The 26,415-nt window shown below is 47.6% G+C and overlaps 1 protein-coding gene across 1 annotated transcript in view; it reads right to left on the bottom strand.

Moving 5' to 3' along the window:
* Positions 1-702: 702 nt before the first annotated feature.
* LOC115125948 (reticulon-4 receptor-like 1) overlaps positions 703-26,415 on the bottom strand; it is a 296,340-nt gene continuing 270,627 nt past the window's right edge. Inside the window, exons 2-3 of the mRNA XM_065024445.1 lie at positions 5,498-5,949; positions 703-3,747 (exon numbers count right to left, since the gene is read on the bottom strand). Coding sequence (XP_064880517.1) covers positions 2,758-3,747; positions 5,498-5,949 — 1,442 coding nt within the window. The 3' untranslated portion in view covers positions 703-2,757. The remainder of the gene's footprint in view (positions 3,748-5,497; positions 5,950-26,415) is intronic.

The following is a 26,415-nucleotide window of genomic DNA, read 5'->3' as shown; positions in this document are numbered from 1 at the left end:
AACGATGCATAAAACTATGTTCCCCCGCCCCCCTTTTTCGTTTAACAGAATATTAGAAAATATATATATGAAATTGCACTCTTACTTGTGGATCAATTTCCATCATGGTGAGAGGGGTAGAGAAGAGGAAATAGAATTTATGTTCTAACCTTCCACGAATAATAATAATAACCCTGAATATCTACAGATTCACGGTGACACTCATAAATACCCTTAATGCCATTTAAATGATTTATTGAACTGCAGTGTATCATACCGAGCTATGCGTTTCACTGACTCTGTACAGAACTCTGTCTGCATGTAGACCAGTAGTCTGTGTGATTCTTTTTGTGTTTTTGGTCAATAGATGACACTTACTGTAATAATTTCTCTAAAATAAAATCTATTTCTTATTGATGTGTGTGTTGGATATGTATACAAGCCAAGCGTTGAGCCAGGGAGATGTCTCTATTTGTAGAAAGCAGCCAGTTTAGCCAGCAGTGTCTGATGAGGGGAGACAGATTGAAAAGTAGTGCACATACTGAGGGGGAAACAGGGAGGAAAGAGACAAACATGCTGACAGAGGCAATTTCAGCTTTAAATTCCTAATAAAGAGAAAGACCAGGGACGATCCAGCCTGACTCCCAGCTTCTCCAGGGCCTACGGCACAGCCTTGTGGAAGCCCGTGTCTGAATACTAAACAAACACAGTCAAACAGTCATCTTTAACATAAGAAGATATAGATTTTAATATCTTTATAAACATTTTGTACTGTTGTTCTTTGATAACGACTTATTGAACCCTTCAATCATGGCAATGACAGGAGATAGATGGGGAACAGTAGGGGGGGGACTGAATTGTGCATTTTTATCCGATAAAGGGTTTGACAGGATGTAACAAAAAAAAGGAAATTAAAATGTTCCTTTTAGCAAACCAAAAAAAATGAAATGGTTAATGAATTTAAAGAAAGATTGTCCCCTCATCAGGGGAGCAGAAACCCTGTTTTCATTGTGGATGACGTCATTAATATTGTTATTCTCATAATAAATGATTAATATTAGAACTGCAGTTAGTTAGTCCCCTTGTCATTGTTAATGGTACAGTTAACATCATTATTATTACAAACATCGTCAACTTATTGTTGTATTTTCCGGAGGCAAAAAAGCTCCTGTAGTCCAGGGGGATAGTAGTCCAGCAGTAGTCTGTCTGTCCATTTGTCCATGGTCCTGTTAAACCCCCTGCTACTTTAGAAGTGATTGTCTTTCTCTTGCTTCCCCACATCCATTGACAAGAACAGCAGTCAATGTAGAGAGGCATTTTAGCAGTTCTATTATTTCCAAGAGAGCGGTCCAGGTTTTGCCATGCTCGATTGAATCATTTCCCCCCCCTCTTATAATCTTTTATTCATTACAGAAGTCATTTACACATATTGTTTTTGTTTTCTCTCTAGTCTTGTTGGGCAGTTGTTTTCCTTTGATGTTCAATGATTAGGACAATATAAATGCTCCTCACGTTCTCAATGAGGAGGGGATGCCCACACTGAAGAGTGTTCTGTTCAGCGAAGCCCAAAGCCTCACTGGGAAACTGAGAATAGCCAATCTGACCCTTAACCCCTAAGGCTCTGCACCCTGTATAGGGCTCCATCTCTAGGTCCTCTTTATGTCTTGGCAAAATCAAACAAACAACATTTGAGACAAGAAATAGACAGATCCATCAATATTCACAGCTTCCTTCTCGTGGGGGACACACACTGGTTTTGAAGGAGATGGGAGTGGACCACAGTCCCACTCACCTCCATACAGATAATTAGCAGCTTGGGTATATTAGCTTAATATGTAGTAGCACATGTAGAAAATGACCTGGAGCAGGTAGAAAGGCAGGACATTTAGGAAGCAGGAATGAATAAAGCAGAATGTAAATATTGTAGAAATACTGTAAAGTAGGCAGAAGATGTATACCTAGATATGTAGCTCGGGGTCAATGTTACCTGAGCATGGAGCAGAAGTGACCTAGTTATCATACTGTAGCTGGAGCTGACTGGTCTGTGTGTGTGCTGCTCTTTGCAGTGCTGTTTCTGTACTTTTCCATTACTTCTGCTAAGAAGTGAGCGTTGCACATTGCTGTTCTGATATGGAATGATGATTTATGAGCGGGCAGCTTCCTGCTTATCTCTATTGATGAGCAATACCCTCGAATACCTCGGTGGCCCAATTCTATGCAGCAGCTATTGGCAATAAATGTCATAAAAAACATTTGGCAAATAATATGAAACACAGGATTGGGCTAAACTTCTCTGTGATGGTTTCTTTCACCACGTCATCTGTTTTCTGTTTCACCCCTCAATAAGGATTTACAAACTGTGAACTGATAATTAAAGCTGGCTTCAACACGTTTTCCTTAGAGCCTATCTGTCTCATAGCTAAATTGCTGCATTTCACCATCTCTTTTTTCCCCCAAAAAGTTTTGTTATCTGTGCTTCAGCAGAGTCGGAAATGACAACAGGAAATGAGAACATAATGGCAACAGTGGCAGTGCAAGCGTGTTCTGTGTTTTCCTTTCGTCTTTCCTCACTCCCCGTCTCTCACACATCCCCGTCCCACATTTGATGTTGATGTTTGAAAGTCTATTTCAGAGTCTAAACAGCTCCCTACACAATGTTTTACACACACAACCACACACACAAAGTACACACACACACAGACCTTGTTGTGCAGGAGCTAGAGCAGGTCTAAGGACTGCACTGTTGTCGTTTAGCCAGTATCTATCCCTCCCTCTAGGTCAGCGGAGAATATGGGCAATGGTCATGGGCAACAAAGCTCCCATTATGGCATTGAGATGTATTAAGGGCTGGGAGAACGTGGCCCTATTGGTGGCTTGTTGCACCCCACTAGGGGGGCGAACAGTGGTCCGGGGAGGGCACTTATGCTTCCTCCGCGTGACCGTGCCATCCGGGGACGTGTGGTCATATTTGCCCCCTTCAAAATCGGGCGAGGAATACTCCTTATCGGCCATCTCCTTTAAGGTATGCACCTCGTTCTGCCCCTTCCCCTTGCCTCCCCTGACGCGCTGGCGGGTGCAGTTCCGAGCGCGGCCTGGCCTCTGAGGGGGCGCCACCCCAGGTTGTCCCTCTGATGCTGTGCCCTCCCCGCTTACGGACGGGGGTGGATGGGGCAGAGGCGAGGGTGGCGAGGGATAGTGTGGTGACTCGTTGTGGTGAGGACGGTGGGGGTGGGAGTGAGGCGGTGGCACCGGGTGTGGCTCCTTCTTCAGAGACACCTTATCAGTCCCGGCCCAGGTCTTGCTCTGGTGCAAGGACTCAGAGCCAGAGCAGTTGGGGAAGTCCTCCTTGCGGAGCTGCTTGAGGTCCTTCCCAGCCAGCTCGGCCGGGGCCTGACAGCCTACGGACGAAGTAGAACCTCTGAAGCGTTTGAGCCAGTCCCACAGCGACAGGGCCTTGCAGTCACACTCCCAGGGGTTGTCGTTGAGGCGCAGGTACTCCAGGGCAGGCAGCAGTGCCAGGCAGTCTCCAGACAGCTCGGTCAGTGAGTTGTTGAACAGGTAGAGGGTGGTGAGGCGACGCAGGTCGTGGAAGGCCAGGCGGTCCACCCACTGCAGCTGGTTGTGGTGCAGCAGCAGGCGGTCCAGGGCCCCCAGCCCCCGGAAGGTGTTCTGGTGCAGCGACCACAGACGGTTCCCATGCAGGAATAGGTGGCTCAGGTTGTGGAGGTCCACAAAGATGTCATCCTGCAGGAACTCCAGGTGATTATCCTGAAAACAGCCAAACACAGCAAAATGGAGAGGTTATACACCTCCGGTACTCTGTAACACTGTACCTACCAACATGTTGTTTGGTTATAAGGTATGTGGCTACTATAAAGTAGGACAGAGAAACTAAAGCTTAACAGCCCTGGGTATTTACAGTACGAGTCAAAAGTTTGGACTCACCTACTCATTCAAGGGCTTTTCTTTATTTTGACTATTTTCTACATTGTAGAACAATAGTGAAGACATCAAAACTATGAAATAACACATGTGGATTCATGTAGTAACCAAAAAAGTGTTAAACAAATCAAAATATACCCCCTTTGCGTTGATGACAGCTTCGCAAACTCTTGGCATTCTCTCAAACAGCTTAATCTGGAATCCGTTCCAACAGTCTTGAAGGAGTTCCCACATATGCTGAGCACTTGTTGACTGCTTTTCCTTCACTCTGCAGTCCAACTCATCCCATCTCAATTGGGTTGAGGTCGGGTGATTGTGGAGGCCAGGTCATCTGATGCAGCACTCAATCACTCTCTTTGGTCAAATAGCCCTTACACAGCCTGGAGGTGTGTTTTGGGTCATTGTCCTGTTGGAAAACAAATCATAGTCCCACTAAGTGCAAACCAGATGGGATGGTGTATTGCTGCAGAAAGCTGTGGTAGCCATGCTGGTTAAGTGTGCCTTGAATTCAAAATAAATCACAGACAGTGTCACCATCAAAGCACCCCCACACATCACACCTCCTCCTCCATGCTTCATGGTGGGAACCACACATGCGGAGATCATCCGTTCACCTACTCTGCGTCTCACAACAGCACGGCGGTTGGAACCAAAAATCTCATATTTGGACTCATCCGACCAAAGAACAGATTTCCACCAGTCTAATGTCCATTGCTCGTGTTTATTGGCCAAAGCAAGTCTCTTCTTCTTATTGGTGTCCTTTAGTAGTGGTTTCTTTGCAGCAATTCGACCATGAAGGCCTGATTCACGCAGTCTCCTCTAAACAGTTGATGTTGAGATGTGTCTGTTACTTGAATTCATTTGGGCTTCAACTTCTGAGGCAGTTAACTATAATGAACTTATCCTCTGCAGCAGAGGTAACTCTGGGTCTTCCTTTCCTGAGGGGGTCCTCATGAGAGCCAGTTTCATCATATTGCTGTTTTTTGCGCACTTGTTCTTGAATTTTTTTGCGCACAAAGTTCTGGAAATGTTCATGATTGACTGACCTTCATGTCTTAATGTAATGATGGACTGTTGTTTCTCTTTGCTTATTTGAGCTGTTTAGCCATCATATGGACTTGGTATTTTACCAAATCGGGCTAACTTCTGTATACCACCCCTGCCTTGTCACAACACAACTGATTGGCACAAATGCATTAAGAAGGAAAGAAATTCCACAAATTAACTTTTAACAAGGCACACCTGTTAATTGAAATGCATTCCAGGTGACTACCTCATGAAGCTGGTTGAGAGAATGCCAAGAGTGTGCAAAGCTGTCATCAAGGCAAAGGGTGGCTACTTTGAAGAATCTGTTTAACACTTTTTTGGTTACAACATGATTCCATGTGTTATTTCATAGTTGTGATGTCTTCACTATTATTCTACAATGTAGAACATATTAAAAATAAAGAAAAACCCTGGAATCAGTAGGTGTGTCCAAACTTTTGACTGGAACTCTATATTATATTTTCAAATGTAAAATGCAGCATTGTTTTTTTTGACTAAAAGTGTCATAGAGCCCCAGTGGCCAACGTACCTGTAGGTAGAGATACTGCAGGTTGCGTAGCCCCTGGAAGATGTTACTGGGCAGCGCACTGAGCCCACAGCGGTACAGGTGCAGAGCATGGAGCCGACCCAGCCCATGGAAGGTGTCTGCAGCCAGGGAACGCAGGTGACGGTTGTCCCCCAGGTCCAGCTCCTCCAGCTGGGCGAAGCCGTGGAAGGTGGAGGGCTCGATGTAGGTGATGTTGTTGGAGTAGATCCACAGTGTGACTGTGGTGGGGCTGAAATGGCCCTGCAGCAGCCGGTGGATCTTGTTGTTCTGCAGGAAGATGCGCTCGCTGTGCGGGGGAATGCCTTCGGGGACGGACAGGAAGTTGTGTGCCTGGCAGCTGACAGTACTGGGCGCGGTGTAGCAGATACAGTGGTGTGGGCAGGACCAGGAAAGCTCCAGACCACAGAGAACCAGCAGGAACTCCAGCCCGCAGCCTGGAGAAAGGACAGAGAGAAAGAAATGAATTAGAGGAGGTAGCTACATTTAGACTGGGGATTTGATTCTGAATTGAAAATCTGCCGTCTGACTTTGATGTCTATTTCGGGACATGAAAGGAAAGAAGAATGATTTTTGGAATATTATTTTCGAGGAAGTGGAGAAAGATGAGTTGGGGGGAGAGGAGAAATACTGTAAGTGGAATCAAAGTGATAAAAGAGTGAGATATTGACTAGGAAGAAGGGATGGGCAAGGGGTTAGGATGATAAAGGAGATATGGAGAAAGCCATGTCAGGAGTAAACAGTATGAGGGATGATGTAGGGAGGCCAGACCAGAGAGAGACTGTCAGATATATCTATATAAGAGAGAAAAATGGATTCTGGCCTGATAAATGACTCATGTGACCTGCTGCTATCATAGATTTTCTGGCTACACGGAGTGGCATTGGGCCTTTGAGGAGTTCTGCTTCTATTGAGCCACTCAATGCAAGTGTGGACATTACGCTCTTGGCTTGGTATCCACAACTCCAAATCATCTGGTGTCTAAGTTGGTAACAGACTGAGGCCTGTGTTGCTCTTAGAGTCTGTTCAAGATCAGCCTAAACAATAACATGAGTTTCAGTCGGTCGCTGGATCTAGTATCTCAAGAAGTCTGATTGGACCTATATTACAGTATGGGTCCTTTTTGTTCATGTACTGCCTCCTGCACACACTACATTTCACTGTTCTCAGTTTTCCAATCATCTCTGTGAGATAGTATTATGATGAAGCAGTTCATCTCTGTCCATCAGCTTACTACAACTCTACTACACTCACAACCATAATCAGAGAGAGAGAGAGAGTGTGTGTTGGTGCTATAAATACCCTCTCATTAACCAGTCCTTTACTGCAAGGATTAGAAAATACCTGTCAAAAGGTGGGGTGGGGATAAATGGGCTGCGGAATGCTCACTTAAACTTATGTTAAGTTTCTCAGAGACAGTCAGACTTGCTGATGTTTGGTGACACGCTTCCATAGCCCCATGGTGTGACTTATCCATCAGCTTATCTACAGGGGGAATCAACCAACGGGAGAAAAGCAGGAGTATATCCCCTCGTAATGAGAATCCCCATTTGACAAGCGGTGGCTGTGTCTCCTTCAATTTATTATTCAAGGCACCATGGCACTCTGATTCACTCCCTCTAATCGATACGTTTCTGTTGCCTTTTAACTCGCTGCTACCTAATCCCAGGGCTGCTACACTGGAATTCAGGAGCAGGGAATTACTATTTTTCAGGACAGGAGACAGCATAGACAAGCATATTTATCTGAATATTCCTCCTCCTCCCCAAACTGTGTCTAAACTGTGACATTCAGCTTCTGACTTCACTGACCTTCAGCGGTAATTGTCTGGAGTAGAAGAGAGGAGCGGTGTGCCGTGCATCATCCTACTTGAACAGGGGCAGAAACCTCTCCGGCACCCAGAGCGGGCCCTGTAATCCTGTTTGTCAACTGACTAACTGTGCATCTTCTCAATCCACCATGCAAACATGCTCCCGAATACAGGTCCTCTCAAGGTTGAACATTGGGGAACAATAAATAGGCTAAAGAACTGTGTGTAAAACGGTTTAACAGTATCAGAGTACACTGCTCGTCACTGTCATCCTTTGTGGAACACACAGTGTATTGTAAGAAAGGGGGTCACAGATTTGGAAGAGTCCTTGATAGTCATGTGTTGTGTACAGGTGCATTTGGTGCCATCGTGCCGGAGGGGAAAGGACTATGCCTTTTGGTCAGAGGACACGGCACAGCCACTGCCCTCTCTGCCCTTGCAGCAGAGTGGCATCAGAGTCAGGACACGTTTGATGGTTCACTGCATTGGGGCACGAATCCCTTCACTCATACTGTTGGCCTACCAGTAAAGCACTATACTTGTACCTTTCACAAAGCCAAGAGAAATGTCCAGGAGGAAAACAAGATGATTACAAAATGGAACTTGATATTTCAGTCACAAGTACAGAAAAAACGACTTACATTGTTGTGAGAGGATACTTCCCAATCAAATAGTGGTCTTTGACTTCCACTTTACATGTCACTCTTTTCCTGTTTGTCTATTTCTCTCTCTCCCCAATTTCCTTTTTCACTATAATATTTACATGGAGATGTATTGAGCATGACACTTGCTCTTTGACTGAATGAGAGGAGACATGCTGCATTGCTCCTGGGAAATAAATAAGGATATATCAAACAAATACACAGACTCAGAGAGAGTAAATGCATCACCCTGTTTGAGGAATATTTCAATGTATCACAATGCAGCCTATTTAAAAAACAGCTTTACATTCATCATTTTGACATCTTTTCTATTTACCAATGTATACTGTACTTTGGCCTTTTTCCATTATAATGTATACTGATGCATTTTCATGTACATATACATTATTGGCATTGATCTCCTAACACAAACAGCACTGTTTATGTCACAGTTTCACCCTGCTCCACTTTGTGTGGACTATACTGCTTTTTGGATGCCATTTATTTAAGAGAAACCATGTTCAAGCTATGAATCATTGAATGGCTCAGGTAGAATGGTTTCCTTATCTATTTCATTATCCATTCAATGCCTCTTCCTTTCACCTCTCAGAGCTGCCGTCACAATAAGGCCTGTGATTATATTATACTTTCCCAGGCCTTGTGCTATCTTTATTTCCATTTTGCTTCACGCATGTCATAGAACTAAGTATCAGCATCAGCCATGACACTGGAGCGAGAGAAAGCATGAGAGGGGGACGGGAGAGAGAGGGGGAGATCCTACTTAGATAGGGAAACAATTTGAATCAGTGGCCCAGATGCTAATCAAGTTTCCTACATAAAGATTCCCCCCTCCCGTATCTCCTCTGTCTTCCCCAGCATGTCAGAAGCCAGTAATTGATTCTTTACTCAGACTTAAATGACTGCTTCTACCATCTTATCAATTCCTTATCAGCGCCTCAGATAGAGAGAAAGGAACAGTGCAGTATAATGTTAAGTGTCTTAACATTATATCTCCTGTCCTCTCCGTTCACAACCTCCCCTTGGATCAGGATCTGTTCCTGTTTAGCATCCCTCCTCTCCTGTAGCAGAGAGACACGGGAGCTGTTGATGTAGATGCCATGGAGCTGCTTAAAATAACCACTAAGCTTGTCTGTGTCTCTTTGTCTCTGGTGTGAGAGAAGGGAGGGAATGTGTGAGCTCCACCCTCGATCTACTTTCAGCTCCACTCAGGGCATGGCGGCATGCTGTGGCACAGTGGCATGGCGCGACGGCTGTCTCCTCCGCAGCTGGCACCAGCTAGACTATTGCCACTAGAGACCTGGCGCTTCGCACCTGCCACTTAACCAATCTTATCACCCCCTGAGCCATTGTGGATAAACAACATGCAGACACACGTATACACACGCACATGCATGAAGTCACACACAACAGGCAGACAGAAAAGGTTTTCTAGGAATGACTTAAACAGATCATGTGGATATAGTCAGAGTTGACAGATGTTTGTTAGGAGAGCTATTGACAGACAGATCATGTGGATATAGTCAGAGTTGACAGATGTTTGTTAGGAAAGCTATTGACAGACAGATCATGTGGATATAGTCAGAGTTGACAGATGTTTGTTAGGAGAGCTATTGACAGACAGATCATGTGGATATAGTCAGAGTTGACAGATGTTTGTTAGGAGAGCTATTGACAGACAGATCATGTGGATATAGTCAGAGTTGACAGATGTTGCTTAGGAGAGCTATTGACAGACAGATTGATTTAAACAGAGAAGAGCTGAATAAGATGGTGCAGTACAGCCGTCATCAAATAAAAATGCAGGAAATGAATGTGTGTCATTATGATAATGGCTTTGTTTGCTCACACAATGAGCCATTCAGCCTAAGTTGTATTATATAAATAACTGTGGACACACAAGTGTAGATATGCCAATAATGCCTATTGGAACGCAGTGGAATAAAAGAGGTTCTGAAAGAGAGATAATGTGTTTCTAGAAATGTAGCACCACAGCTATTTCTGGTGACGACTCTCGTCACTCCCTCCCTCTACCCCCCACCAACCCTCACCTATCCTCCCCACCCTCCCAGGGCCTGTCTCTCTCCCCACCCTCCCAGGGTCCGTCTCTCTCCCCACCCTCCCAGGGCCCGTCTCTCTCCCCACTCTCCCAGGGCCGCCTCTCTCCCCACCCTCCCAGGGCCTGTCTCTCTCCCCACCCTCCCAGGGCCCGTCTCTCTCCCCACCCTCCCAGGGCCCGTCTCTCTCCCCACCCTCCCAGGGCCCGTCTCTCGCCCCACTCTCCTAGGACCTGTCTCTCTCCACACCCTCCCAGGGCCCGTCTCTCTCCACACCCTCCCAGGGCCCGTCTCTCTCCACACCCTCCCAGTGCCCGTCTCTCTCTCCCCACCCTCCCAGGGCCCGTCTCTCTCCCCACCCTCCCAGGGCCCGTCTCTCTCCCCATCCTCCCAGGGCCCGTCTCTCTCCACACCCTCCCAGGGCCCGTCTCTCTCCACACCCTCCCAGGGCCCGTCTCTCTCCCCACCTTCCCAGGGCCCGTCTATCTCCACACCCTCCCAGGGCCTGTCTCTCTCCCCACCCTCCTAGAGCCTGGCTCTCTCCCCACCCTCCCAGGACCGGTGTGTCTCTCCCTACCCTCCTAAATCTTGTCTCTCTCTCTCCCCACCCTCCCAGGGCCTGTCTCTCTCCCCACCATCCTAGAGCTTGTCTCTCTCTCTATCTCCCCACCCTACTAGGACCGGTGTCTCTTCCTACCCTACCCTCCCTACCAACCCACCCAGGCCCGTCTCTCTCCCTGGTTGCTGATGACAGATGCTGTTAATAGCTCGTTACAGGGGAGAATGATTTAACAGCCCGCTATTGGTCCTGACGGTTGACCCTGTGACCCAGCGGTAACCCGGTCCCTTTATTCCTAGCCGTCAACGAAGGGGAAATAGATAAATAAATGAAGAAAATAAAATGTTTCTGGTCCCTAGACAGTGAGAAGTGACTATGTAGAATATCAATGAAACATAGTTCACACTAAATTTGCCCTCATGAATAACAAATCTCTGCTAATAGGAAGGGATCGGTATGCCTGTCTCTCTACCCACCATTACACAGGACAAACTCAATTTCCTGTTTCTCTCCAAGGACCCTTGATAAGCGTCCCCTTCTATTGCCTGACCATAAATAACGCCTTAGCCTGATTTCCTCTCTAAAGGTGTTTACAGTCATGGTCATATATTCACAGCATGTTGGACCACTAATAATGGCAAAGCAATAAACTAAGCTATTGATTGAACAGGCTCATTCTTAGCTGTAGAGCGTCAGCTGAAAAACACGGAGGGAAAGAAAGGCTCTGTATATAATTAGCACCCTGTGGAGCTCCGTGATGTTCTGCTTTGATAAGACCTTGTGTAGGTGAATTTTTTTGTCCTAGTGGTAGTTTCAATAATTGCTGTTATTTTCACCCAGCATCTTAAGCTTGAGGATAGATAAATGTAATACTTGGAAGTCAGCACATTCATGATGTTAAAGTGATTGGACTAGATAGTGGATAAGAAGGAATGGGAGGCTTCAGGGAATTGACATTCACTGAAGAGAACCTCTTAGTGTCCTCCCTCTCTCATGTCTTAAGGATCAGATTGGGAGTGCATGGTAAAGGAACTGGCGTGTTATGATGTCGTCCAGTGTATGGGCCACAATCAGTGTTCTCATCACATGCAAGCACACTGGCGTCAATTAGGTCCCAGTGATCAGAACGCACAGGATCCCATAAGGATGCCCAGAGTTTTCAATTACTGTCCACCGTGGCTGGCGCTACTACAGAGAACTGGCCTCGCTCCCACTCATCTCTCCTCTCATCATGCACCTATCGAGGGAGAGCCACAGTACTATCATGAATGCATCCCAAATGGCACCCTATTCCTTATGTAGTGCACCCATAGGGCTCTGCTCAAAAGTAGTCCGCTATGTAGTGAAAAGGGTACCATTTGGGATGTCCCCCATGGCATTGAGGAGAGAAGAAGTTTTGGAGGTCCAACCCGGAGGACAGACAGGCCCGGAGGACAGACAGCCCGGAGGACAGACAGGCCCGGAGGACAGACAGGCCTGGGGGACAGACAGGCCGGAGGACAGACAGCCCGGAGGACAGACAGGCCGGAGGACAGACAGCCCGGAGGGCAGACAGCCGGAGGACAGACAGGCCCGGAGGACAGACAGGCACAGAGGACAGACAGCCCGGAGGACAGACAGGCCCGGGGGACAGACAGGCCGGAGGACAGGCAGCCCGGAGGACAGACAGGCACACTGCTCTCTGCCAAGAACCGTCAGCGCTACACGGATGAGCATGAATGGTTCATTATTGATGTTTGTGTCTGTTAAGTGCTTTTTATATGACAACTGTTTGATACTGGAGCACATTGGTGAAACTATGAGGCTGCTGTGCCAATAAAATGTCCTTTTAGAGTCACTATCTGGAGCAAGGAGCGTCAGAGAGGAATGGACAAAAAAAGGGAACGGGAGATGGAGAGAGTGAGAGAGGCAGGGAGGGAAGGATGATAGAGGGATGTAATTGTAGACAGCCACACAGGTAGACAGCTACGACAGAGAGAGGTCTCCTTAGCTGAACTGGAGGTACCGGCGACTGGCCTGATGAAGATCACAATGAGAGCTCTGCGTCTCGATGCACAAACAAAGAGAGAGAGAGAAAACATGAGGGAGCGAAAGAGAGAGAGAGAGAAGGGAGGCTCTAAAAACATAAACAAGCCAGTCGCCATATGGAGCATGTAGGGAATGAAGGGGAGGATTTGTGTGAGACGGTGTAGATGAATAAAGCAAAGGCCGTTATTAAGACGGAATTTAAAGGTGCAGTGAGGCAGAAACAGGCGAGCATTCTGAGCCAACCACAGCTGTTCATACCTGAAATGTAATTAACACAAGAATGGATGTCTTGTAGATGCTAATTCTATTTTCATATTATATTCACAGCCCCATTGTCCGAGGCTCCACACCTAGCTTCACATTGCCTACCGGGTAATGTAGTGTGTGAGAGGGCAGTTGCAAAACTCAACTTGCCCAATGCTCTAAGGATGAAGCAAGGCTATCAGCTACCACCTACATTCATTTATCATGACAGTATGAAGCTAAATGATTTAAACAAATTGTGTTCCCTGTGGCGGTATCGCACTGCAACCGGCCAATCTAAACTAATGGCTTGGCCCAACCCATATAAATCATCTACCGTGTAGATATACAGTACCAGTCAAACGTTTGACACTATTTTCCACATTGTAGAATAATAGTGAAGACATCAAAACGATGAAATAACACATGTTGAATCATGTAGTCACCAAAAAAGTGTTCAACAAATCAAAATATATATTATATTTTAGATTCTTCAAAGTATAACGTCTGCTTCCAACGCACACTCTCAAACACATACATCCCCTGAACGCAGCTCACTCTCCAGATCCCAATCACCTGAATTCTGATCAGCTGTTCACACACCTGTATGTCATTATCACACACTATTCAGTTCAGTTCTTTGCACCCCATCACTGTGAGGTATTGTTTGTTTTGTGACACACGTCTTTCAGAGCTCTGGTTTTCCCGTGAGTTACTCCTCCCGTGTATGATCGTTTTTGCCTGCCTCACTAACAACGCCTTTTGCCTATTCCCTGCCTGTACTTTAGTCTGTCGGATTTCCTGCTATCAACCTATTACCTGATCTCCCGGACTACGTTATTAGCCTTTTCCCTACCTGTACTGTTGCCCTTTTGGACCCCTGTGTATGACCTTCTGCCTGCCCCTGGACCCAGCTACCTGCCTCCTCCTGTGTATGACCTTCTGCCTGCCCCTGGACCCAGCTACCTGTCTCCTCCTGTGTATGACCTTCTGCCTGCCCCTGGACCCAGCTACCTGCCTCCTCCTGTGTATGACCTTCTGCCTGCCCCTGGACCCAGCTACCTGCCTCCTCCTGTGTATGACCTTCTGCCTGCCCCTGGACCCAGCTACCTGTCTCCTCCTGTGTATGACCTTCTGCCTGCCCCTGGACCCAGCTACCTGCCTCCTCCTGTGTATGACCTTCTGCCTGCCCCTGGACCCAGCTACCTGCCTCCTCCTGTGTATGACCTTCTGCCTGCCCCTGGACCCAGCTACCTGTCTCCTCCTGTGTATGACCTTCTGCCTGCCCCTGGACCCAGCTACCTGCCTCCTCCTGTGTATGACCTTCTGCCTGCCCCTGGACCCAGCTACCTGCCTCCTCCTGTGTATGACCTTCTGCCTGCCCCTGGACCAAGCTACCTGTCTCCTCCTGTGTATGACCTTCTGCCTGCCCCTGGACCCAGCTACCTGCCTCCTCCTGTGTATGACCTTCTGCCTGCCCCTGGACCCAGCTACCTGCCTCCTCCTGTGTATGACCTTCTGCCTGCCCCTGGACCCAGCTGCCTGCCTCCTCCTGTGGTCCTTTACAAATAAACACCTGCTGTGCTTGAAACCAGCTCTCTGTCTCCCCTCGTGTTCATCACACAAAGTAGCCACCCTTGATGACAGCTTTGCACACTCTTGGCATTCTCTCAACCAGCTTCATGAGGAATGTTTTTCCAACAGTCTTGAAGGAGATCCCACATATGCTGAGCACTTGTTGGATGATTTTCCGTCACTCTCACCCCAAACCATATCAATTGGGTTGAGGTCAGGTGATTGTGGAGGCCAGGTCATCTGATGCAGCCCTCAATCACTCTCCTTCTTGGTCAAATAGCCCTTACATATCCTGGAGGTGTGTTGGGTCATTGTCCTGTTGAAAAACAAATGACAGTCCCACTAAGCGTAAACCAGATGGGATGGCGTTTTGCAGCAGAATGTTGTGGTAGCCATGCTGGTTAAGTGTGCCTTGAATTCTAAATAAATCACAGTGTCACCAGTGAAGTACCATCACACCTCCTCCTCCATGGTTCACGGTGGGAAATACACATGCGGAGATCATCCGTTCAGCTACTCTGTGTCTCACAAAGACATAGCGGTTGGGATCAAAAAACTAAAATTGACTCCTCAGACCAAATGAAAGATTTCCACCAGTCTAATGTCCGTTACTCGTGTTTCTTGGCCCCAAGCAAGTCTCTTATTCTTATTGGTGTCCTTTAGTAGTGGTTTCTTTGCAGTAATTCAACCATGAAGGCCTGATTCACACAGTCTCCTCTGAACAGTTGATGTTGAGACGTGTCTGTTACTTGAACTCTATGAAGCATTTATTTGGGCTGCAAACTGAGGTGCAGTTAACTCCAATGAACTTATCCTCTGCAGCAGAGGTAACTCAGGGTCTTCCTTTCCAGTGGCGGTCCTCATGAGAGCCAGTTTCATCATAGCGCTTGATGATTTTTGTGACTGCACTTGACAAAACGGTCAAAGTTATTGAAATTTTCAGATTGACTGACCTCCATGTCTTAAAGTAATGATGGACTGTCATTCACTTTGCTTATTTGAGCTGTCTTTGCCATAATATGTCTTTGGTCTTTTACCAAATAGGGCTATCTTCTGTATTCCACCCATACTGAAAGATTAGTGGAATCTGTGTGGGTAGCTGGACAGGTAGGATGACTGACAATGAAGGTGAACAGGTGGTCACGGGTCAGGTGACAGAGGAATGTATGAGACTGAGGCAGGAATTCCTTTAACCATAAAGTGGTATATTTACTGGGTAGTGTGGATTCATGGACGCACAGAACTTCTGAATGAGATGGAGTTAAGGAAGAGAAAGCAGCGAGATCAGGCGATGGCAATTTCCTCCTTTTATGGAGTTGAGATCTGTCGGACATTTCCACCTGACCTAATTAAAGCGCCCCTGGCCCAGCTGAGTAAATGGCAATGAATTAAAGGAGTATTCCACCAACTCCATGGGCCTTTTCTACAGCCACCCCGGAAATTTGTTAAATTCCACACTCCTCAAAAAAGGCTCATTGCTCCCCGTCCTCTGTCATCTCAGGGAGAGGAATCAGTCGGGCAACTGGCCGGATATATGTCCGGTTCTTCACCTGGATCTCCACTGATCTAACACGACCATCGATCCCAGGCATGGTCTTAGTTATACGGCCCACTGGCCAGGAGGCTCGAGGCAGCTGAGGGTCCACCATCATTACTACTTGGCCAGTTTCCAGGCTGGCCATTTCTCTCCGCCATTTCCCTCTGTGCTGTAGACTTGGTAGGTAATCCCGAATGAATCGGGTCCAAAATGGTCAGCTAAGATTTGGCTGTGTCGCCACCGGCGTCTGCCTACGAGGTTGGTATCAGCATACATGGCTTGAGGAAGTGACGCATCTCGTCGTCCCATCAAGAGCATATTCGGTGTAACCGGATCGGGGTCAGCGATGTCTGCAGAGAGATATCCCAAGGGTTTGGAGTTCAGAATCCCTTCCACCTCTATCAGGACGGTCCTCAAGACAGTTTCAGTGACAGTTTGGTCCCCTAGTACGACTCGTAAGGCCGTCTTTACAGATTTGATCTCTCGCTCCCATGTTCCTCCAAAATGAGGAGCGCCTGGAGGGTTAAATTTGAATGAGATTTGTTGGTCCATCAGCTGATCCTGGAGGCTGGGTTCCATGGCTTGGAAGGCTTCCTCCAACCTGGCTTCTCCTGCCTTGAAGTTTGTACCTCTGTCAGCCAGAATCTCGTAGGGTTTCCCCCGTCGGGAGATAAACCGCCGTAGGGCCATGAGGAAGGCTTCAGTATCCAAACTTTCCAGTAGGTCCAGGTGGACACATCTGGTTGTCAAACACTTGAATAGAATGCCCCAGCGCTTTTCCACACGACGACCTAACTTGATCATCAAGGGGCCAAAGCAATCTACTCCTGTTGACCAGAAGGGTGGTTTAAGGAGGCGCAAGCGAGCAGGGGGTAAATCTGCCATTTTGGGCACCGTAGCTCCGGCCCGCCATCTCTGACATTCTACGCAGGCGTATTGGTGCTTACGAATGGCTCCTCGTCCTCCAATTATCCAGTACTTCCGCCTCATCTCCCCATAGACCCTCTCTGGCCCTGGGTGGAGAAGCCGCTCATCATAACTCTTGATGAGGAGCCTGGTAAGAGGGTGTCTGGAGTCAAGGATAATTGGGTGGATAGCATCTGGGTCCAAAACCTCTGCTTGGCGCAGCCTCCCTCCGACTCTGATCACTCCAAGGATTGGATCATATTCTGGGGCAAGAGAGAGAAGACGGCTGCTCTTAGCCACTTCCCTACCTGCTTTCAGAGCTTTCAACTCCTCAGGGAAGCTAACCGCTTGTGCTTGCTGGAGGAGTAGTGTCTCTGCCGCGAGGGAGGTAGGTATAGAAGCCACCCCATCTGAGGTCTGGTTTGTGGCTGTGATCAGATCCGGCAGTGTGTGGGATTGTGTTAGGTCAGGGAGAGCCATTGTTGGTTCTGTAGAAATGCTGTAGCATTGGGCGGACTTCCTTAACTCATGAGCTTCAGTTGGTTGCGGAGGGGCCGCACGCCTGGGGGCTGTCGGCCACTCTTTCTCTGGTTGGGACAAGAATGGTGGTCCCAAGCTCCAGCGATGGGGTTTAGCCAATTCCTTAAGGGTTTTACCTCTAGTAATGTCATCAGCAGGATTGTTTATGCTATCAACATACCTCCAGTCCTGGACTTCTGTTAGTTCTTGGATTTCCGCAATGCGAGTTCCGACAAACACCTTATACCTGCAGGACTCCGACTTGAGCCAGGTCAATACAGTGGTCGAATCACTCCAGTAGATGACCCGTTGGATTGGCAAGGTGAGCTCGGCTCGCAAGGTAGAGGCCAACTGGGCTCCGGAAAGGGCAGCACTGAGTTCCAGCCTAGGCATTGACAACTGCTTCTTGGGTGCGACCCTGGACCTGGCCATGACAAAGGAGACATGGGTGTGGCCTGCCTTATCCTCCACTCTAAGATAGGAAACCGCCCCATAGGCTCGCTCCGAGCGTCACAGAACACATGCAGTTCCAGGCATGATCCCAGTTGGTCAGCACAGGATGGTACATAACATCTTGGCATTTGGACATCAAAGAGCTCCGTTAACTCTGTTTCCCAACAGATCCATCGTTCCACTAGGTCAGCCGGGTGGATTGGTTCATCCCAGTCCCTCTTGGTCTGCCACAGGTCCTGGACTAAGACTTTGGCCCGTGTTGTGTATGGCAGGATATACCCAAGGGGATCGTATTGACTGGCCAGGGTCCGATAGATGGTGCGCAGAGTGGGGTTTCTTTACCTGGGGATGAGCGGTGCTTATACCCCAGGGTATCCGGTATGCAGCTCCACCTCAGTCCTAGAGTGGGCTCTTCTGGGTTAGCACCAGACTGCGTTAGCCATAGTTCACTGCTACTGGACCTAGCTTGTGGCGGGAGGTGCTGGATAACCTCCGCTCTGTTACTAGCCCACTGTCGGACCTCAAATCCCCTTTGGACAGGAGATTCACACTTTATCAAGGAGTGATTTCGCTTCAGCCGTGGATGGGGTGCTCTGTAAGCAGTTATCCACATAGAAGACATTTTCCACTGAATCCAATACTTCTGGGTCACTGTCTGGATGCTCCCGTGCGTGTCTCTGCAGAGCGTATATGGCACAACAAGGACTGCAGGTGGTGCCAAATGGGAGTACCTGCCATTCATAGATTGTGGGCTCTGCATCTCGTTCCATATCTCGCCATATGAACCGGAGCAGTGTGGTGTCGGAAGGCAGTAACGAATCTGATGAAACATGGCTTTGATGTCTCCACTGATGGCTGTAGAGTGCTGCCGGAACCGGAGAAGGACACCGAGCAAGGAAGGACCTAAGGTTGGTCCGGGAGTAGACAGTCATTCAGGCTTTGACCAGCTGCTTGGAATGAACAGTTGAAGACAAGTCTATACTTCCCACCATGTTGCTGGATAACATGGTGAGGGAGATACCAGGATTCACGGAGTGCGTTTCCCTCTTCATGAGCTGTCACTTCAGTGACGTAGCCTGCCTTCACAAGGTTATGAATCTCTCGGTTATGAACTTCTGCAAGCTCAGGATTCTTCACCAGGCGTCGCTCCGTTCCACGCAGTAGTGGGAGTACAGCCCGTGTCGTGGTTGCCAGAGGAGGATGGTTGGGCACCCGTAGCAGTGGGGTTGCATACCTGCGAACGCCATCCATTTCAGTGGTGGTGGTGCTCTTCTCCAGGAGGTCTAATGCATAGGAGTCATTTTTCGAGCGAGTGACCTCCTGTAGCTTCCGGTTGGAGAAGGTGTCCATCTTCCAGAGCATCTCAACATTCGAAGGAGGTCAGTGGCTGCTTCGGGATTGCTTCTGGTGAAGAGGACTTGCTGTGACTGTACAGCTTGGGTGGAGAGAAGTAGATGGGATGGACCTTGCACAGCCCAACCCAAGGATGTATGGACAGCAATGGGTCCTCCTTCTGTTCCAGCTCGTATAGGCTCAGTCGGGGTGACGAGATGTGGGTGGTCTGACCCAATCAGGATAAGTGGTGCTACTCTGGCCAGGTTAGGAAGAGGCAATCCTCGTAGATGAGGATATTGTTTCTGTAGAACACTTACCGGGCAGGAGTGCTCTGCGAGATTCAAGCCATCTGCCGTGAAGGCATTGGTGATGTTATAGGCCACGTCCCTGTTTCCTGAAGGTGAAATGCTAAAGGTTACAGCAGAGCCTTTCATTTGGATAACATCATGTCGCACCGTTCTGAGATTAAGGGTCTCGGGGGTCCCTTCCAGGTTAAGCTGACGGGTGGCCGCTGTGAGAATGATTGTTCTTTCTGACCCATCATCTAGAACGGCGAATGTATCAATGCTTCTCCCTTCACTTTGCAGAGTGACCTTGACCACCTTCAACATGACCCTTGGAGACCAGTTCTGCTGGTCGAGATACAGCTCCTTTGCAGCTCCTACCATGAGCATACTCTGCTCCTTCTTTGCTTGGGGAATTAGATCATGCAACACGGTGAGATGGATTTCTTTACAGCGGTTGCAGGGTTTCCTCAATGTGCAGGTCTCCACCTTATGGCTACGGGCACACTTGTAGCATCGCTCGCCTGAAGTGATCCAGGCCTTCAATTGAGTTTGAGTGAGCTTTTTTACTCTGGGGCATGAGCCAAGGAAGTGCCCCTTACTATTGCAATATGGGCAGTAAGGCTGGAATTTGATGTTCTTGCTCTTGAGAGGGGTCTTCTTCCGGGTTCCTCCCGGCCTCACTATTTAAGTACATGGTAGTGGGATTTGGTCTTTTCTGTCCCTGCTGGCGTTCAAACTCCTTCCTTCCCCCTGTGGCTATGGCGGAGATTGTGGCCTGGTGAGCGATGCTCTTCGCCTTTGCCTTCACCTCCAACCATGCGGCCAGGTCTCTGAGAGCATAGGTGCTTCTCGAGCCCTCTTTCAGGATGCCCTTATTCAAACAATGTTCAATGAAACTGTCTCTGAGGTACACTGGAAGTTTGCTAAGAAGCCTGTCCACGTGGGAGCCACATTTAAGCTCGTTCCCGTCTTCTCCTTCAACGGATTGGAGCATCGAGGTCAGGGATTGGACAGCCAGGGAGAATTCTTGGAAGGCAGCATGGTCTCCCATTTTAATTGGAGACGTGTTCAGGATGTTGTTTAGTTCATTCTGGACCAGCTGACGTGGCTCACCATATCTCGCCTTCAGGGCCTGGAGAGCTGCAGTGTATGGTGTTGCGGAGTGCATAAAGGATTGGGCCAGCCTGTATGCACTTGGAAACCGCAAATGATCTATTAGTACTTGGTATTTGTAGCGTTCTGACAGATGACTGTGAATACCCAGTAGGCTCTCCAATGCCATTTCCAAAAGGACAAATTCACTCTCCTTTCCATTTTCAAAGTATGGCAGTTTGGGTCTGGGAATTCCATAGGCTGAGGCTACTAGAAGTTGCATAATGTTGGCTCCCTCTTCTGGTTGCGTGAAGGATAAACCCGGGACTTCTGATGAGCCCACTGTGGCCTCATTGGGCCGGTCCCCTACTGTCCCAGACCCTCCATTTGTGGCAGCCGGAATTGGGCGAGAGCCCTCTGACCTGTTGTTTGAGGACTGGCCTGGCCCTGGACGAAAGGAACGATTTGCCTTGGTTGGTAATTGGCGGAAAGGCGAAGGAGTGATGCTTTGTCCAGATGGAGGAATGCTAACTTGTGTCACTGGCATAGAGGGCGTTGGCGGAGCGGCCCGTCTCCCGTGCTCCGTGTTGGCTGTTGACCTCGGAGCCTCCGAGGACTGTGTGCCATGCTGTACCAGAGGGGCAGATTGGGAAAGAAAGGCAGACAGTTCAGGTCCATGTGGAGGGGTGGTCAGGTCAACTCCCTGTTCGTTCCTCTCCAGGAAGGATGAGACCATCCGTGCCTCCTCTAATTCCCTTCTGGCTTGACGGTGCCGTCGCTGCTGTACCAGGTCCTTGGCAATGAATTCCCGTTCCTGTAGAGCTCTACGTGCCTGCACATCCAATTGGTGACATCGTTCGTCAGCCTGTCGTTCCTCCTCAATCTGTCGCTCAATTTCTTCCAAAGCTAATAGTTTCATCCTCTCTTGTAGGACAGCGGTCTGTGAATCGCTGAGGGCTAGTGAATGGCGGCTGCCATGGCCACTTCCAAAGGGGTATCCACTGGTCGAACTCCCACTCCGTCTAGAGTGCTTCGACGATTTCCCATTAGTTAAGGGGTGAGCGGAGCCTGCCTCTGGAAGCTGGTCGACCTGTGCAGTGGGAGTTACCTCCTCCATAGGTTCTTCACGTAGACCACTTTCCTGCTCCAAAGCAGTTTCCGGTCCTTGGCTCAGAGGGGATGGTTGATGGCTGAAATGTATAGTTGATCCATCAACACCTTGAGCTCTGGTGGGCTTGCCCTTTGATGTCGGAACCTCGACCACATAATCCTTAAGATAACCAGGGGCTTGCCTGGTTCTTCTGCTGCTGCTGGTAGTTGAGGATGAAGCCTTTGTTGCTTTAGGCTTAGCTCCTGGATATTTCCTTTGTTCCAAGACCTTTCCCTCAGCTCCTCTCTCCTCCTCTCTTCTTCCTTCCAGTGGAGACAATTCTTCCCTCTCCGCCTCCATTTCCTTTTCACCTGTCTTTGGTTCAGTCATCATCCAGCTCGAAGGACCATTGAAAGATTAGTGGAATCTGTGTGGGTAGCTGGACAGGTAGGATGACTGACAATGAAGGTGAACAGGTGGTCACGGGTCAGGTGACAGAGGAATGTATGAGACTGAGGCAGGAATTCCTTTAACCATAAAGTGGTATATTTACTGGGTAGTGTGGATTCATGGACGCACAGAACTTCTGAATGAGATGGAGTTAAGGAAGAGAAAGCAGCGAGATCAGGCGATGGCAATTTCCTCCTTTTATGGAGTTGAGATCTGTCGGACATTTCCACCTGACCTAATTAAAGCGCCCCTGGCCCAGCTGAGTAAATGGCAATGAATTAAAGGAGTGTTCCACCAACTCCATGGGCCTTTTCTACACATACCTTGTCACAACACAACTGATTGGCTCAAACGCATTAAGATGGAAAGAAATTCCACAAATGAACTTTTAACAAGGCACACCTGTTAATTGAAATGCATTCCAGGTGACTACCTCATGAAGCTGGTTGAGAGAATGCCAAGAGTGTGCAAAGCTGTCATCAAGGCAAAGGGGGGCTACTTTGAAGAATCTAAAATATATTTTGATTTGATTAACACTTTTTGGGGGGTTACTACATGTGTTATTTCATAGTTTTGATGTCTTCACTATTATTCTACAAGGTAGTAAATATGTTAAAAAAAGAAAAAAACGTTAGAATGAGTAGGTGTGTCCAAACTTTTGACTGCTACTGTATGTAGTTCATGCATTTCCTGCAAAGTGATAAAGGGAATGTGTAATTTAATTCCCATATTGCGTCCCTCCACTAGTGAGCACTGTGAACACTGATAATTGTGTTTCAGTGTTGGGAGTGGGTTGATGGCATAGCAGTAGCTTGGTCTCTGTAGAGAGTCACATGGTTGGGTCTCGTGTGGCTCAGTTGGTAGAGCATGGCATTTGTAACACCAGGGAGGACCAGTACCAACAAATATGAAAACGTGTAGACCCACTACTGTAAGTTGCTCTGGATAAGAGTGTCTGCTAAATTACTATAATGAATGTAGAATGTAGAAATAGGTCACCAGACAAATTGCCAAGATTGGAGGTTCCAATATGTTCTATTCATTATTTTTCTTTGGTGGTGGAACAGGCCAAGGAGACGGTCTCCTGCTGGTGGCTTTTCCATTCCTCTAGTTCAGCGTTTCCCAAACTTGGTTCTGGGGGGGGCACATTTTGGCTTTTGCCCTAGCACTACACAGCTGATTCAAATAATCAAAGCTTGATGATGAGTTCATTATTTTAATCAGCTGTGTAGTGCTAGGGAAAAACCAAAATGTGCCCCCAGGGTGCCCCAGGACTGAGTTTGGGAGACACTGCTCTAGTCCATTTCATTGCTCCTCATGTCTGCACTGTCATTCAGCCCACCCCTTGAATAACAGCAGCACAGACTGGTTTCAGACCCAGACAGATATGGATACAGGACTCTGCACTTGCACCATCATTATAACTAGGGCTTGGGAGTTGTTTTCTGACCACGTGACCTGGCCAGGAAATAGACTGGGCCCTGGTTATAATATGTGGAAACAGGGTTGTTGACCATTCCCCACTGTAGCTTTAAGCTCGTTTCCGGCCCATAGACCAGTCAGCTTGAATACAAAGCATAATGTGACTGGCCTGTGAGCAATTTACTCTATGAATAAACAATGTCTCCACTAACATGAATATGTTACATACCACACACATTAATGCCCAGCCTGGATCCCTGATTGGTTAGTGAGTTGTTACTTGGTTACAGAGGGGTAAAAAGAGCAATTTGTGTTAGCGAGTGTTCCGTGAACCATTACGCAACCTTTACACAATCACTTCCAACCAACCCCCTCTACAGCATGGTGTGACTTCTACAGGTTCTTACCATCCTCCACCTACACACAACACCTAAATCATATGTTTCCCAGAGTCACATAGAGAGTTGGGAGAGTTCTCCATTGCTAAGTGATATTTGATGCTTCCGCGATGTGCTGTTTATTTCTGATCGTTTTCTAAACCTATGAAGGTGTCCTGTGAAAGCAGCTATGCAGTTTGTTGACACCACAACACAGTACAGACTTGGAGACACATTATCCCCAATCAAATCACTTTGTATTGGTGAAATGGACATATTTAGCAGATGTTATTGCAGGTGTAGTGAAATGCTTGTGTTCCTAGTTCCAACAGTGAAGTAATATGTAACAATACAGACAGATGCAAATCAATAAAAACATCTGTTAAATCCTCTGCTCTGTTTTGCTTGTTTTACAGCGGGTCATTTCATAGGGAATGGTCAGAGACGCTCTCGTATCGTTACGTCACCTAAATGTTTTGCTTGTTTTACAGCGGGTCATTTCATAGGGAATGGTCAGAGACGCTCTCGTATCGTTACGTCACCTAAATGTTTTGCTTGTTTTACAGCGGGTCATTTCATAGGGAATGGTCAGAGGCGCTCTCGTATCGTTACGTCACCTAAATGTTTTGCTTGTTTTACAGCGGGTCATTTCATAGGGAATGGTCAGAGGCGCTCTCGTATCGTTACGTCACCTAAATGTTTTGCTTGTTTTACAGCGGGTCATTTCATAGGGAATGGTCAGAGGCGCTCTCGTATCGTTACGTCACCTAAATGTTTTGCTTGTTTTACAGCGGGTCATTTCATAGGGAATGGTCAGAGACGCTCTCGTATCGTTACGTCACCTAAATGTTTTGCTTGTTTTACAGCGGGTCATTTCATAGGGAATGGTCAGAGACGCTCTCGTATCGTTACGTCACCTAAATGTTTTGCTTGTTTTACAGCGGGTCATTTCATAGGGAATGGTCAGAGGCGCTCTCGTATCGTTACGTCACCTAAATGTTTTGCTTGTTTTACAGCGGGTCATTTCATAGGGAATGGTCAGAGACGCTCTCGTATCGTTACGTCACCTAAATGTTTTGCTTGTTTTACAGCGGGTCATTTCATAGGGAATGGTCGGAGGCGCTCTCGTATCGTTACGTCACCTAAATGTTTTGCTTGTTTTACAGCGGGTCATTTCATAGGGAATGGTCGGAGGCGCTCTCGTATCGTTACGTCACCTAAATGTTTTGCTTGTTTTACAGCGGGTCATTTCATAGGGAATGGTCAGAGACGCTCTCGTATCGTTACGTCACCTAAATGTTTTGCTTGTTTTACAGCGGGTCATTTCATAGGGAATGGTCAGAGACGCTCTCGTATCGTTACGTCACCTAAATGTTTTGCTTGTTTTACAGCGGGTCATTTCATAGGGAATGGTCAGAGACGCTCTCGTATCGTTACGTCACCTAAATGTTTTGCTTGTTTTACAGCGGGTCATTTCATAGGGAATGGTCAGAGACGCTCTCGTATCGTTACGTCACCTAAATGTTTTGCTTGTTTTACAGCGGGTCATTTCATAGGGAATGGTCGGAGGCGCTCTCGTATCGTTACGTCACCTAAATGTTTTGCTTGTTTTACAGCGGGTCATTTCATAGGGAATGGTCGAGGCGCTCTCGTATCGTTACGTCACCTAAATGTTTTGCTTGTTTTACAGCGGGTCATTTCATAGGGAATGGTCAGAGACGCTCTCGTATCGTTACGTCACCTAAATGTTTTGCTTGTTTTACAGCGGGTCATTTCATAGGGAATGGTCAGAGACGCTCTCGTATCGTTACGTCACCTAAATGTTTTGCTTGTTTTACAGCGGGTCATTTCATAGGGAATGGTCAGAGACGCTCTCGTATCGTTACGTCACCTAAATGTTTTGCTTGTTTTACAGCGGGTCATTTCATAGGGAATGGTCAGAGACGCTCTCGTATCGTTACGTCACCTAAATGTTTTGCTTGTTTTACAGCGGGTCATTTCATAGGGAATGGTCAGAGACGCTCTCGTATCGTTACGTCACCTAAATGTTTTGCTTGTTTTACAGCGGGTCATTTCATAGGGAATGGTCAGAGACGCTCTCGTATCGTTACGTCACCTAAATGTTTTGCTTGTTTTACAGCGGGTCATTTCATAGGGAATGGTCAGAGACGCTCTCGTATCGTTACGTCACCTAAATGTTTTGCTTGTTTTACAGCGGGTCATTTCATAGGGAATGGTCAGAGGCGCTCTCGTATCGTTACGTCACCTAAATGTTTTGCTTGTTTTACAGCGGGTCATTTCATAGGGAATGGTCAGAGACGCTCTCGTATCGTTACGTCACCTAAATGTTTTGCTTGTTTTACAGCGGGTCATTTCATAGGGAATGGTCAGAGGCGCTCTCGTATCGTTACGTCACCTAAATGTTTTGCTTGTTTTACAGCGGGTCATTTCATAGGGAATGGTCGGAGACGCTCTCGTATCGTTACGTCACCTAAATGTTTTGC

Source organism: Oncorhynchus nerka, linkage group LG11, assembly GCF_034236695.1.
Source record: "Oncorhynchus nerka isolate Pitt River linkage group LG11, Oner_Uvic_2.0, whole genome shotgun sequence".
NCBI classification, from domain to species: Eukaryota; Metazoa; Chordata; class Actinopteri; order Salmoniformes; family Salmonidae; genus Oncorhynchus; species Oncorhynchus nerka.
This window is presented reverse-complemented; position numbering and strand designations above follow the sequence as displayed.